The sequence below is a fragment of the Spermophilus citellus genome (genome assembly GCF_964194105.1).
Source record: "Spermophilus citellus genome assembly, chromosome: 11".
Classification (NCBI taxonomy): domain Eukaryota; kingdom Metazoa; phylum Chordata; class Mammalia; order Rodentia; family Sciuridae; genus Spermophilus; species Spermophilus citellus.
This window is the reverse complement of record NC_138192.1, coordinates 74,684,573-74,699,181: the sequence shown is the minus strand read 5'-3', so window position 1 is coordinate 74,699,181 and position 14,609 is coordinate 74,684,573. Positions and strand designations below refer to the sequence as shown.

The following is a 14,609-nucleotide window of genomic DNA, read 5'->3' as shown; positions in this document are numbered from 1 at the left end:
TCTCTCTTCTCTCTTTTCCTTTAATAAATGCTTAACATTAAGCAGAATTATTTATTAGATTAAATTTGTTAGTAGAGAAGTTAAAAACTAACTTCATACGGAAGCTGATGCAGTTTGAACAGATCTTTTTTCCTTTTTTTTGAAATGGAATAAATTATGTGCACTGCATTTTGTAATGATATTAATGATAATCAAATAGGTAATCTGAAGTATGAAAAAGTTTATTTACCATTGAATAAGTCATAATGTTCAGTTCACATTCCATGCTAATCTGTAGTGTTGGAAAAATAATAAGTCCAAAGTGGTTAAACTATGATAGAATCAGATAGAAACCTCCAAAAATAAGCACATGGCTATGATAAAGTGTTTTTAGTTGGTGTTTCTAATTGCCACCGAAAAGTAAAAGTAAACTTTACTTATGAAATTATTACCTTTGTCTTCTGAGATTAGGAAAGTCACTTTACAGATCACTTTTTTTCACTATCAAAAATTCTTTAATATAAATATTGTTTTAATTATTACTAGTTTTGTATTCATTGCTTACTCATTTACAAGTGATTTATTTTCACACTCTGCCTAATATAGGCATGATTCAAATTCTCATTTCATAATATTACCTTTAAAAAATAATAATACTTTTTGTAGACTTTGAAGTTTTAACCACTTTTGAGTGAACATAAATTTTAACTTTTTGAATGCAAAGATCTTTTTTTTGTATTCTTTGACTATTTATAAAGACTAGTGACTGACTAGTGAATGACAGAGCCAGAACGTCGACCTTTACTCATCTTTCATTGGCAACATGCATGTGCTTTATTTCTAAATTTATTTTATTGTAGATGAATAGTAAGTTGATTCTTTGTATTCATAAGAATTAATTCACTGTAGGCTCATTGCATATCTCCTAAAGTACAGTCTTCAAGTAATGGGAGTATTTGCTCCTCGGGTTTTTTGAGAAACATTACATTTTTTTTCAGAGCAGTGTTAATCAGGTGTTTTTTACATACATCCTTTTTGTTTCTCTCACATTATGTTCATGATTGTTGTAGCAGCTAAAATATTTCTTTATTACTAGCTACTCTATTGATTTTCTGTTCTAAATTTATTTTTAAAGGTCAATGAAGCACATTTTTTGTAAGATGTATACTCTGGAATATTTTTTTAAAAAATATCTTAAGGATTTCATAGAACAGAATAAAACTATATAATAAAACATGAGACCATACAAGTTATTACTGAAAATATTTCAAAAAGAAAGTAACTTTGGACTGGGGCTGTAGCTCAGCAGTAGAGCACTTGCCTTGTACATGTGAGGTGCTAGGTTTGATCCTTAGCACCATATAAAAATAAATAAATAAAATAAAGGTATTGGGTCCATCTACAACTAAAAAAAATTATTAACAAAAAAGAAAGTAACTTTTCTGTTACTAATACTTATGCATAACTTCCTCTGTGTTCACTTATGAAAAACTTATAGTTGCAAAGGCAACTGTTTCCTGTCTTTTAAAAGTTGTTTCTCACCGGGTATGGTGGTACAAGCCTTTAATCCCAGGGACTGGATGCTGAGGCAAGAGGATCATAAGTTTGAGGACAGTCTCTGCAATATAGCAAGGTCCTAAGTATTTAGTGAGACCCTTCTTAGATAAAATAAAAACAGTTGGGGATGTAGCTTACTGGTAAAGTACCCTCTTGGTTTTATCCCTTGTACAAAAAAAAAAAAAAAAAAAAAAAAAGAAGTTCTTTAAGGCAAAGCCACAAACATTTCTATATTATGTATTTCTGCCCCATGTGGAATCTTAGGATTTAAGGAAACAAACAAATCACACACCAGTTGATCCTGTTTTGATAATAGTCTTTCATAAACTCAAGTTATGGGAAAACAATTATCTTTGTGATTTGAGAAGCTCTGCTAGGTTGTTTGTATAATCAGATTATCATTCAGAAGTTGAAGACAAGAAAGAAATGATTTGAAAGGACTGTTATAAATGAACACATACGAGGGGAAAAATTCCTGAAAAACCAGCTTCCTTATGATAGATTCTCTCTGTAGTCATAATGCTTTTAAAAAGATACACATTGCCAGTCATACTTACAAGGGAATAGAATTTTTGAAGTTATTAGAATCTGTAACTATGTCTTGACACTGCTGTTACTCAAGTTTGTGATATGAACAGCATATGGACATGTGTTGCTCTTTGTTTTCTAGTCTTCAAATTTCATCATCTTCTTGGTTATTTAAATATTTGATTATTAGAGTCGGACGACTCAGTATCAAATATTAAATAGCATAGTAGGAATTGGCTTTAATGTGTGTTTGGTGTGTGCGTGTGAGAGTATGTTTATTTGATTTGTAAGCCCTAAATATACATGCCAAAAGTTTAACTGGGAAAACATAACCGATTTGTGATTGAAACAGGATTAGACAAGAATCATCCGCACCAACACAAAGGTATCTTTGCAGACCGAAGGAATCAGCTAAACAATTTACAGTCATCTCAATCTCTACTAAAACAAAAATCACATCCAACATGCCACCTGACACCATTTCTTTCTCTCTCTCTCCTTTGCTCCTTGCGATGTGGCATTCATCTCTCCTTGTGCCTCCGTTCTGAAGAGATAACAGTATAGCAACAACTCTGCCACTGAAATCCTGTTCTCTGACCGATATTGGCACCTGCAAAGAGAAACAACCAGTAACAGGCAGCAGCAGCATCAGTATTAATCTTCCATGATGAAATCTTTACAGGTCAAGAACAAGTACACAGCTCTTTCTCACTCCTTCACAGTGGACTATGCAACTAGTTGAAATGGAAGACAATGGATTGTCTACAAGCCTTTTGAACAGTGGAGAATACAGGGCGTTGGTTTTAGGTGACTTGACCCCCAAATATTCTTGGAGTTTGATATCCCTTCTGGTCTTTCTTTTTAGAATACCATAATCATCTTAGTATGACCACAAAGTTTGCATAAAGTGGCATTTCTTGTCACTTTAGATTTGAATTAAAATAATGAGCAAACATAATGTTAGAGGGCTTAATCTTTAAAACTCTGTGTTCATCTCAATATTTATGACCATGACCAAAAGAAATATTTTGAGAATTCTTCTATCAATTAAATAAAGCCAACTACATTGTACACTGTGTTCTATAGAATGTAACACAGATGCTACTTGCATAGGCAGTGGTTTGCAGTGGAAATGCATGAAGCTTGAAATAGTCACAGTTAAGCTCATGAAGAATGTTATGACTTGGTGTATGTGGACAAGAAAGGTGCTAAGAAGTGTTGAAATTCCTCATTAATATTTGTCTTTACTGCTTTTCACTTAAAAACTAGTAGCCTATAAAAGATGTTTGCTGAGAGAACATGAAACTAGCTATCGATGGGAAATTCTCAGTCATTTATATTCTACCTCCTGTTTTCTTAAGGACCTTCAGATATTCTTGGCTCTGATTTTTCACATTTGTAATCAGACATCTTGGTAGTAGATGATGTTCATTTACCAAAATGAAAATTTAGAGATAAAAGTTGTTTTACTCCCTCAGTGTTCAATATGAATCCAGTTGTTACATAAGCAATGAAATGTAAAAGTTTTTATACATTTGGAAAGACCCTTAGAAGTCATGTTTTCCATTACTTAGAGCAGAGTTTGTTTAATTCAGATTTGTAGTTCAGTCTAGAGAACACTGTTTTACAAAAAAGAGAAAAGTTTCTTAGCTACCAGCCTTTCCCTTTAAAAATCATACAGATTGTTAAAGCCATGACATTTATGTGCACATGCATATTGGAAGAGTTTTGAAGACTAGACTTTTGCTGTTATTGGATGGAGAGTTAAATCTTCTCATGCTGTTAAAATCTTTGTAATCCACCAACATCCTGAGAAAGGCTAAAAAGCAGCAAAAAGCTAAGAGAAAAGCCTACAGTGTACTATAGTAAGGTCTTGTATCTGTGTATGCTAGGGCTTGGTGTCAGCACTTTGGTTAGTGTTTAACATTAAGGAATTTCAGCCCCATGATACAGTGGTACATAAATATACTGTTTAAAATTTGCTAGTCATTAGATTTGTTACATTTATTTGCTGCTGAGGAGGTTGTGGGCTTATTTATTTATTTATATTTTTGTTTGTTTGATTTTTTTTTTCTTTTTTGGTGGTGGTGGTGGTGTTGTTTAAATTAAATGGAGGAAAATACAGAAAATCAGAACCAACTTATTTTAGCATAAGTCATTCCACGTTAAGGTTTCAGTGTATTTGTTTATGCACTTGAGAATAAACCACCACTCCTCCTCTTCTCTTAAAAGGCAATGAAGGACTTAAAGGGTGGAGAGAAGAAAACATTAGTAGTAAATGTTGTATTCTAATCTTACCTAATTAAATACACCTGAGGAAGATACACCATGCTCCCATCAATGGTGACCTTTTTGGTGTTTAGCGATGGCAATGGGAGGGAATATTTATATAGTTGGAAAAGAAAACACATAGGAATTCATAACTTTTGTTCTCCCCCTCCCCCCATCATACTCAGAAATATGATTATGGGGCAGTAGTTTTTAAATTAAGATAAATTCAGACACGCTTTGTATAGGTGGTTTTTGGAAGTTGGCTCATATTTATGTCAGTTCAGATCTCCCATATCTGTATTTAGAATTTGGGACTGCATGTATCTAGAGACATATAATAAGGATAAATATGAATTAAGTTGGTACTTTTCTCCTTTATTTCTTTTTTCTACATTGCCCTTTATTTCATTAGGTTTTTAATTTTTTAAAATTGTAGTTGAACACAATATCTTTATTTTATTTTACTTATATATTTATTTAAAAATTTATTTTTTAGTTGTCAGTGGACTTTTATTTGATTTATTTATATGTGGTGCTGAGAATTGAACCCAGTGCCTCACATATACTAGGCAAGTGCTCTACCACTGAGCTACAACCAGCCCCTCCATTACTTTTTTTTTTTTTTTAAAGAGAGAGTGAGAGAGGAGAGAGAGAGAGAGAGAGAGAGAGAGAATTTTTTTTCAATATTTATTTTTTAGTTCTCGGCGGACACAACATCTTTGTTGGTATGTGGTGCTGAGGATCGAACCCGGGCCGCACGCATGCCAGGCACGCGCACTACCGCTTGAGCCACATCCCCAGCCCTCCATTACTTTTTAATAGTGCATTTTGTCAATTTCACCTTTCACTTGCCTGGTGATAATCTTTAGAATGTCATTATTAATAGTTGATGAAACAAGTTTTTGAGGACTTAAAGGTGTTAATTTTTAAGTAAATTCGGTATCAAGCTTTTTGAAATCTCAATCTGAACTAGTTTTTTTAAATTAATGTTGTTTGGATACTGTTGCATTTCTGTGCTTCCCCATTTTTATAATATGCCATACAAATTATTTTCTTTCACCAACACTTGTGGATTATAGGCAAGTTGAGAGTGCTTCAAAATACTTCCTGGGCTGGGGGGGGCGGTGTAGCTCAGTAGTAGAGCACTTGTTTAGCATGAGGAAGGCTCTGGATTCAGTCCTCAGCACTGCAAAAACAAATGAAATATTTCCTATCTTATCTTGGCTTTTTTTAATGTAAAAAAAGGAAAATTGGGAAAATTAAGTTTTTTTGGTGGGGATAAAATGTAATATACATTCAAGTTTTACTAAATACTTTTCAAAACTGTTTAATTTGGGAATGAAATATATCAGATTTATATGTTGAAATACATTTTATAACTCTTCAAAGCCTTCACACTCTCCCTTTCATTTAATAATTATCTTTTTTGAAAATTTGTTACAATGGGAAATGCTTACTCCAAATTCATCTGGTAGTTTTAACCTGAAAGTTAACAGTTTCTTCATTACTATTGCTTGCTTTTGGCTTAGAAGAGAGTTGAGCCAAGGAGATATTAAATTATCAGAGGAGACTTTGTTTACAAATTGAAAACATTTCTGTGGTGAAGATCTGTGAGAGACAAAACTGTTTTGGTATGAATCTTCCATATATATAATTAAAAATTTTAAATGTCGCAGGTGGTGTTTTTGCAGGTTATTTTAAACAATGAGGCAGTATTGAGATATGTTGCTGTATACTTGTGTGACTTGGTTTTTTTATATAATTCAGAATATCAGAGCTTTTTTTAAAGTACTGTTAAAACTACTTTAGTATGTAGTGTTGCATTGTTTATTATTGTGCCTTTAAACAGATAAGAGCTATGTCCATTTATTTTGTACTTGATCACCAAAACTACTTCTCTTCAATACAGTCTATTCATGTTCCTTTTACATTGTAATTGCCTACAGAGACCTAATCATTCTCAATGTTATTTCTTTCTTTGTTTCTTTTAAATTTTCCATTTTAATTAACTGCTTAGCTCCTGGATTAATCCAGGGTTGAAACTTAAGTGTTCTTACTAAAGTCAGTTCAGCTGGTTGGATTCTCTTTTATTGTACTGATCTGGCCTAGTTTTGCTGTGAGTTTGAGGATTCCATTCTATAGTGATTAGTTGTGAATCCAGGTCATCCTCATTTCTCCTAAACCCTCTGAAAAAGATTAATTCTGAGGATGTCCCAGAGGTTAATGTCAGTTTGAAGCAAGTAGAGTATAGCCTATAGGATAAACCTTTGGAAATGATCTGAATGTATCTTAAAGATAAATTAGTTTTTGAAACTACTGCTTTCTAGACTCTTGTGCCCTGCAGCCAGATCCAGTCTGGGCAGTGCCCCTTTCTATGAGGAGAGAATACTAGACGGTATTGCCTCTGACATTTGTTTAATAGGATGTGTATTAGTCTGTTCAGGTTGCCATAATAAAATAGCAGGCTGGATGGCTTAAACAACCGAAATTTATTTTCTTCTTTTGAAATCTTAAAAGTTTTAAGATTAAAGGTCCAACAGGATTTAGTTTCTGGTGAGTGGTCTCTTCTGGCTTACATATAGCCTTTTCTCTTTGTTCTTTGGGAGGTGGTGGGGCACTCTTCTCACAAGACCAATAATCCCATTATGAGGGCACCACCCTCAGGTACATATCTAATGCTAATGACCTCCTAAAAGGCCCTGTCTCCAAATACCATCATATTGGGTTTTAGAGCTTCATTATATGAATTTGAAGGGATCACAGATATTTAGTTCATTGTAGCGTATATACTTTTTTCATTGGGATTTGAGAGAAATTACTTAGAGTTGTGGAATTATCTCTCATCCAGAATCATGTTGTTTTGTATTATGGCCTCTACTACTGTGAAATGTTGCATTACAAGATGGAAAATACAAACAAATTTTACTGGCGTATGGATTTATTTGTAAGGAAGGTTCAGGTAGAGTTTCGTCCTTTGACATTTCTTCCTAATTACTGAGAATCCAGTAATATCCCCTAGTTCTTTGAACATTTTTTTCCCTCAGTAAATGTAACAGTTCAAAATGAATGAAGATTGACTGCTTTTATTTTGTAAAATTTTATGGAGCACATTTGTCATGTTTTATAGAGGAGGAAAACTTTCTTTAATTTACTGATATAGACAGATATTTTATTTTCTTAAATAAGTACTTTGTGATATTGGTTATAGACGTGATTATAAAACAAATTTTATAATTGCATCAACAATCTAGTTGAATCTCATAATTATATATATGTATGACTCAGTAAATTTAACTTCAGTAAATTGGCTGTTGAAATAGTCTTCCTATGCCACAGTTTCAAAAAAAAGTTAAAATTATTTCAGTGGTATTTTAATAGGCTTCAAGTATTTAAAATTTAGCCAGCCTACTAAATGTTAGTACAAAGACAAATACAAAGAGAAAAAGTTACCCCTTTGTAGATTCAATAGTCTAAATTAAGATCTTCCATATTCATAGGCACATCTATATGACCAGTTTCTTATTCTGTCTTGTATGACTAAATTAAGATAGCTAAGTTATGTTTTGAGTTTATTGTTGCAAAGTTTTTAAATTCATTTCCTGTTATAATGACTCTTAGATTAATGAATCTCCTGGTATGTCACCTTACTTTTTTCTTCATTAAGAAAAATATTTGTAGCCAAGTACAGTGGCACACTGTTGTAATTTCAGCAGCTTGGGAGGCTAAGGCAGGAGGATTAAAAGTTTGAGGCTAGCCTCAACAATTGAGTGAGACCCTGTCTTTTTTTTTTTTTTTTTCAATCTGTCTTCATCGCCACTTACTTTCTCCCATCTTTTTTTTTTTTTTTTTTTGAGACCCTGTCTTAAAATTAAAAAATCAAAAGGGTTGGGGACGTAGCTCAGTGGTAGAGTGCCCTTGAATTCAATCCCAAGTACTGAAGGTGGGCAGAGGAAGACAAAAATATTTATGACTGAAGCTATATTAAATGAGGAAATTGTAATTAAGACAGTCTGTTAAGTGTACCTGTTTATAAAAATCAAAATTCTAGAAAGGTTTCTCTTTATTTAATTTTCCATTTATCATGTAAGTCTAATCTATTAAATATCTTTGCAAAAAGTTGTTGTGGTTGAATTCCACTTTAATAAAAGTAACCCTAAGAGTTAAGTAGAATACAAACAATATAGTTAGACTTAGTTTTTAAAAATCTTTGAAGATTTGTGTTTTCTCCATACTACTTAAAGTATTCCTTTCAACTTCTTAGGTATAGATGTAATAGACTTTACACTTCTGTTATCTATATTTGAATGAAATGATAATATTTATATTTCAAAATAAATTTCAGAATTATTAATATTTTGAGGTAAAAATAAATTAGTAAAGGAAAAGCAAAAGAGCTAATGAAATATTCAGAAATAATCTCTGTTGCAAGTGGTCTAAGTTTGTAATTGTATTGGATACATATTAAGCTAAGGTAATCTTTATTTATTTACTCAACAATATTTATTCAGAATATTTAAAAACAGGACATTTCTAGATATTTCCACCAAAATTTGCTATGTACACGTACATCCTTTAAGTAGTACTGAAGTTTATATTGACAAAAGTGTGTGTGTGAGAGAGAGTGAGTAACATGGGTGCTATATCTGCTTATTTGTTTTGGCATCTAGTTTAAGTTTTTCTGAAAATTATGTATTTTAAAGACACGAAAAATACATTCATAAAAATATTAAATAGTGGTTAAAGTGCTTAAATCTTTAGTCTGCCTATGTTTGCTCTGATAACTGAGGATCCACCACAGCATTCCCTACATTTTTTATTTTACTGTCTCTTTAGGATTACAGTAGGATTTATTCCAAATATTGTAAGGTCTAGGAATACTCAATGATTCTATCTTCTTCCTTTCTTCCTCTTTTAATTATTATAAAATTTCTTCATTTTATGTGTTTTATACTAAGTTCTTCCCTCTTAAATTAAAATTTGGATGGACAAAAAGTAAGATTTTCAGGTTATTTTGTTTTATAACTTCAGACTATCTTGCACTCACTTTTGGTACAGACATTATAAAAGTAGATTTCTTGTACTGCAGAACAAAATCCACCATCTCATTAGGTCTAGATTTTTTTTTATGTGGAGGATGGTTTCTTGACATAGGCTTTTTGCCTTATCTTTTTCTATCTTTCAGGCATTGAAAAAAAGCACTTTGGTCTTTTAACTCAGTGGAACTTTATAATGCACTATTCTTCCCATCACTGTAGAAAATTGATGCATGGGTAAAAATATCTTTTTTATATCACAAATAAATTGAGCTTGTTATAGTCCCCTCTCTTCATTTTCAGGAAGAGGCAGAAATCCAGGCAGAACTTGAACGTTTGGAAAGAGTCAGAAATCTTCACATACGGGAGCTCAAAAGAATAAACAATGAAGATAATTCACAGTGAGTCATTATTTGTATTTGAGTTGTATATGATAAAAGTTCCCTTCCCCCTCCTCCATGAAGAGTGTAAACACACTGTTTCCTTGTCAGGCCTTTCATCACACATAGAAAAGATCTACAGTCTTTCTCACAGCTTTGAAGGCCTTGTATGCTGGTCCCTGACTATTGCACCATTCCATCTCTGTCATCCTTCCCTTATTTACATGTCACAAGCACATTGACCTCCTCAGACATGTCAGGCATAGTCCCATCTCAGGGTTTTAGTACTTACCATTTCCTTTACTGAAATGTTTTTCCTCTAAATACCAGAGTGGCTTACTTTTTATTTCACTCCAAATGTTTATTAGAGAGGCTGTCCGTCAACCTCCCTATCTCAGAAAACGGTCCCTGTCTCATGTTATTCCCTATATCAGTATGCTTACCTTGCTTTATTTTTTCATAGTATTTATTACTATCTGGAAAAATTTCACTTATTATCTGTCTCCTGCCAGACAGTAAGCCTCATGAGAAAATGAACTTGGTTTTATTCTTGTTGTAGCACCAGAACCTAGACCAGTGTCTGACATATGATAGGCACTTAATAAATATTTGTTGCCTGAATATCAAAGTTAATGTTATATTATTGGAGGAGAAATTATTTCAACTAAAAGTATTCTAGTGTGCCATATATGCAAGAATTATTGATGCAAGAATTTGGGAAGAAATGGAAAACAATTATAAATTATAATTCTCTGTTCTTGATCCCTAGTAATCATAATGAGTGCCATGAATAGTACACGTTAAAGGAATGCAAAGCAAAGAAAGTAACCCAGTGTGTGAGGTGAATGAAATAATGAGAGTTATAGAATAACCTAAATTCTATCAGTTAAAATTCAAATAAAGCAGATAGGATAAAACTAATTTAAAATTAACTATTCTAAGCCATGTGGAGTGACAACCCCCTGTAATGCCAGCTGCTTGAGAGATTGAGGCAGAAGGATGGCAGGTGCAGAGTCAGACTCAGCAGCTCAGACCCTGTCTCAGAATAAAGAATAAAAAGGGATAGGTATGTAGCTCAATAGAAGAACATCCCTGAGTTGAAATCCCAAGTAATAAAAAAAGGCAAATAAGTAAATAAAATAAGATGAACTATTCTGAAAATTAGGTTCAAACTTTGTGGATATGACTTAGATTGTTTAAAATAAAGTGAATTGTTTCAGATTTACAATATGCCTTAAAACTAAACAGCAGTCTCTCTTATTCACAAGATTCTTAAGAAAGCTCAAATTATCCAACCTACACTCAATTGATTTTGAATAAGATAATAAAACAAAATGTGTTTTCACTTGGAATTATAAAGCTATTGTTGCCCTTTTTTTTAGAATATACATTTTGGAACTACATTTTTCTGCTAATACCTGCCATATATTAGCTGTTAAGTTTAAGTTACTTATCCTCTTAGTATCTATATAAAATAGATCCAGTAGTGGGACCTACTTCATTGAGTTAAGTGCTTAAGATGTAAAGGGTACCATGATTGTTACGTAGTAATAACAGTAATATTGCTTATAAGTTCTAAAAAATCTTTACTTTTTAAATTGGTTTTCAAAGTTTTATAGATGTGCAAAGACAGTAAAATTTTATCATGAATCAAGTCCTATTTATAAATAAAATTATTTTAATTATGTAGTATAAAATCAGCCATAACTCTCAATATAAAAGTATATTTTCCAGCCAGGCCTAGTGGCGCAGGCCTGTAATCCCAGAGGCTTGGGAGGCTGAGGCCGAAGGATTGAGAGTTCAAAGCCAGCCTAAGCAAAAGCAAGCCACTAAGCAATTCAGTGAGACCCTGTCTCTAAATAAAATACAAAATAGGGCTGGGGATGTGGCTCAGAGGTCATGTGCCCCTGAGTTCAATACTCGCCCCCCATAAAAGAGTATATTTTACCATAGAAATCATTGCTGAAGAATAAGTAGGGAAGACATTTCATGTCAATACAGTCCTGTAATCCCATGACCTGGGAGGCTGAGACAGAAGAATTGCAAGTTTGAGGCTAGCCTCAGCAGCTTGGCTAGGCCCTAAGTAACTTAGTGAAACCCGGTCTCAAAATAAAAAATTTTAAAAGGGCTGAAGATATAGCTCAGTAGTAAAGTACCCTTCCCAGTGCAAAGAAGAAGAAAACAAAAATACAGTAAATGTTGTCTTTATGAGAGTACTGTAATTTGTCAAGCTTTGTAAGTACAAAATTGTTAAGACAGGTGATATTCCTGAAGAGAATGAAAAGAAATATTGATGAAATGTGAAATTATCAGTAGAGGAACTAGGGAAGAAATAGCTAGGAGTAGAAAAAGAGAATGGAACTTTAACGTAGACAGAATTTTTATGTGTGTTTTTTAATGTATCTGAGTGGGCTTTGTTTCTCCACCCTTAAGGTTCAAAGATCACCCAACATTAAATGAAAGGTATTTATTACTTCATCTGCTTGGAAGAGGTGGCTTTAGTGAAGTATATAAGGTAACGTACATTTTATTGTTATTCTCACTAACAAAGATAAAAATTCTTTTTATAGCAAAGATATAGGAGTATGTGGTTAAGAAGTACTTGTCTAAACACCTGTCCTTGCCCCTGCACTATCCCCATTTAATTCTCTCAAGAACTCTAACTTTATAGATAAGACTGAGGCTCAGAGAGGGTGACTTAGCATAGTCACTCAGGTAATAAGTTCATCTGACTCCAAAGAGCATTCCAAATTTCTTCATTACTGTATTATGTCTGTTTTTGTGCTCTAATGATTTTGTAACAAAACAGTAATTTTACTGTTTTTCCTCTACTACTTATTTTTAGGTTAAATTTGCAGGTGGGGGGACTGGGGAACCTACCTTCTAACAAATATGTAAGCTTCTAAGTGTTTTGGATTTTTTAATTAAAAAAAAAATATATATATATATATATATATATTTTTTACTTTTATTTTTGCAGTGCTGGGAATCTAACCCAGGGCCTTGCCCATGCTAATCACTGAGCTGTACCCTGAACCCCCCTATGTGTTTTTCACAGGGATACCTTTGTATATAAATGACAGTGGAACTTAAATTATTAAATCTTTTTGCAGTGACATTTATTGCTATTAAAAAAATACTTATGAATCATGTGAAGACTTAAAGTACAATCATTCTGGTTTTGGTTTTTCTTTCTTTCTTCCTTTTTTTTAATATTTTTTTTTTAGATGTTGATGGACCTTTATTTTATTGATGTATTTATGTGGTGCTGAGAATCAAACCCAGTGCCTCACACCTGCTGGGCAAGTGCTCTTCCACTGAGCCACAACTCCAGCCCCTCTTTCTTTTTTTTTTTTTTTTTTTTTTTTTTAACTTAAAAAATAGATTGATTATTTGAATAAATCAAGTACAAAAAAAAATTTTGAGACCAGAGAATGTTGAAGATAGGTTGGATATTTGATGTGATTAAGGAATTATTATAGATGTAGTTAGGATAGTAGTGGTAATGATGTGTGGTTACATTTTAAAAGCCTTGTTATCTATAAGAGATAAATACTGAAGAAATTATGGATGAAATTATATATAGTCTGAGATTTGTTTTTAAAAACATCCAAGGAGGGCTGGGGATGTGACTCAGTGATAAAAGTATTTGCCTCACCTGCAGGAGGCCCTGGATTCAATCCTTAGCACTCCAATAAGTAACAAACAAACACATAAATAAATTCAAGGAAGAATATGCTTGAGAGGCTGGTGATACAGTTCAGCAGGTGGTGTGCTTGCTTCTCATACATGAGACTCTGGGTTCCTCAGCACCACCAAAAAAAAAAAAAAAAAGGACAGAGAGAAAGAAATATACATATATGAAAAAGCATGTGTAATAGGAAATAGACAAAACAAGACTTGCAAAGTGATAATAAATTTTGAAGTTGGATGGTGGATATATAAGGGTTCATTATACTACTTTTTACTTTTGTATATGTTGGGCAATTCTGTAATGACTAGTTTTTTTTTTATAGTAATTGGGAAATTATTAGGAACTTATTAGTTTAAAAAAAATGAAAAAGAAGTAGGGGATTACCAAGAAAAGATAGATAGAAAGGTTTGTTTTATCTGTCCCATAGAAAAGCATCCCAGCCATCTGTTTTCGTTGCTGCTTACTACTACTACCAGTACAGAAGAAGAGGTCCATTTTAAAAATAAATACCAGTTTTATTGATTAATCTTGATTCAGTGTGTTGACATTTAAAAACTTGAATGTGAAAATTTACATTAAGATTTTCTCTAATTTATCACCATGAAACTTATATCTCATTCCTTAGTAAATGTGTCACTCAACTATATATAACATTTGCAGAGATGATCACTAAAAGTTGAAATATTCTTCTAACTCTTAGTATTATTGAAAATTTTTTCACTAAAATTAAAATATAGATCTTTAGTTATTTACTTGATCTCTAGAAATCATTGTTCTTTGCCTTTAATCCTAGGCTTTTGACCTATATGAACAAAGATATGCTGCTGTGAAGATCCATCAGCTTAATAAAAGCTGGAGAGATGAGAAAAAAGAAAACTACCACAAGTAAATATTAGTATTTTATGGTTTTTAAAAATTGAAAAAGTTTTAATGGTCATGGAGAATTAACACACTCTCTTTCCATAGGCATGCCTGCAGAGAGTATAGAATACACAAAGAACTGGATCACCCCAGAATAGTTAAACTCTATGATTATTTTTCCTTGGACACAGATACGTAAGTGAATACTCAAGGATTTAAGTTTTAAGAAAAGATACCTTTGCTTTTGCTTTCCCTATCCTGTGGTGATGATATAAATATTCTCCATTGTGATGCTGAATTACTAAA

General features: G+C 32.7%; 1 protein-coding gene across 1 annotated transcript in view; it reads left to right on the top strand.

The window, feature by feature from the left end:
- TLK1 (tousled like kinase 1) overlaps window positions 1–14,609 on the top strand; it is a 149,200-nt gene that overhangs the window by 124,178 nt on the left and 10,413 nt on the right. Inside the window, exons 13-16 of the mRNA XM_081261081.1 lie at window positions 9,672–9,769; window positions 12,182–12,263; window positions 14,236–14,327; window positions 14,409–14,498. Coding sequence (XP_081117207.1) covers window positions 9,672–9,769; window positions 12,182–12,263; window positions 14,236–14,327; window positions 14,409–14,498 — 362 coding nt within the window. The remainder of the gene's footprint in view (window positions 1–9,671; window positions 9,770–12,181; window positions 12,264–14,235; window positions 14,328–14,408; window positions 14,499–14,609) is intronic.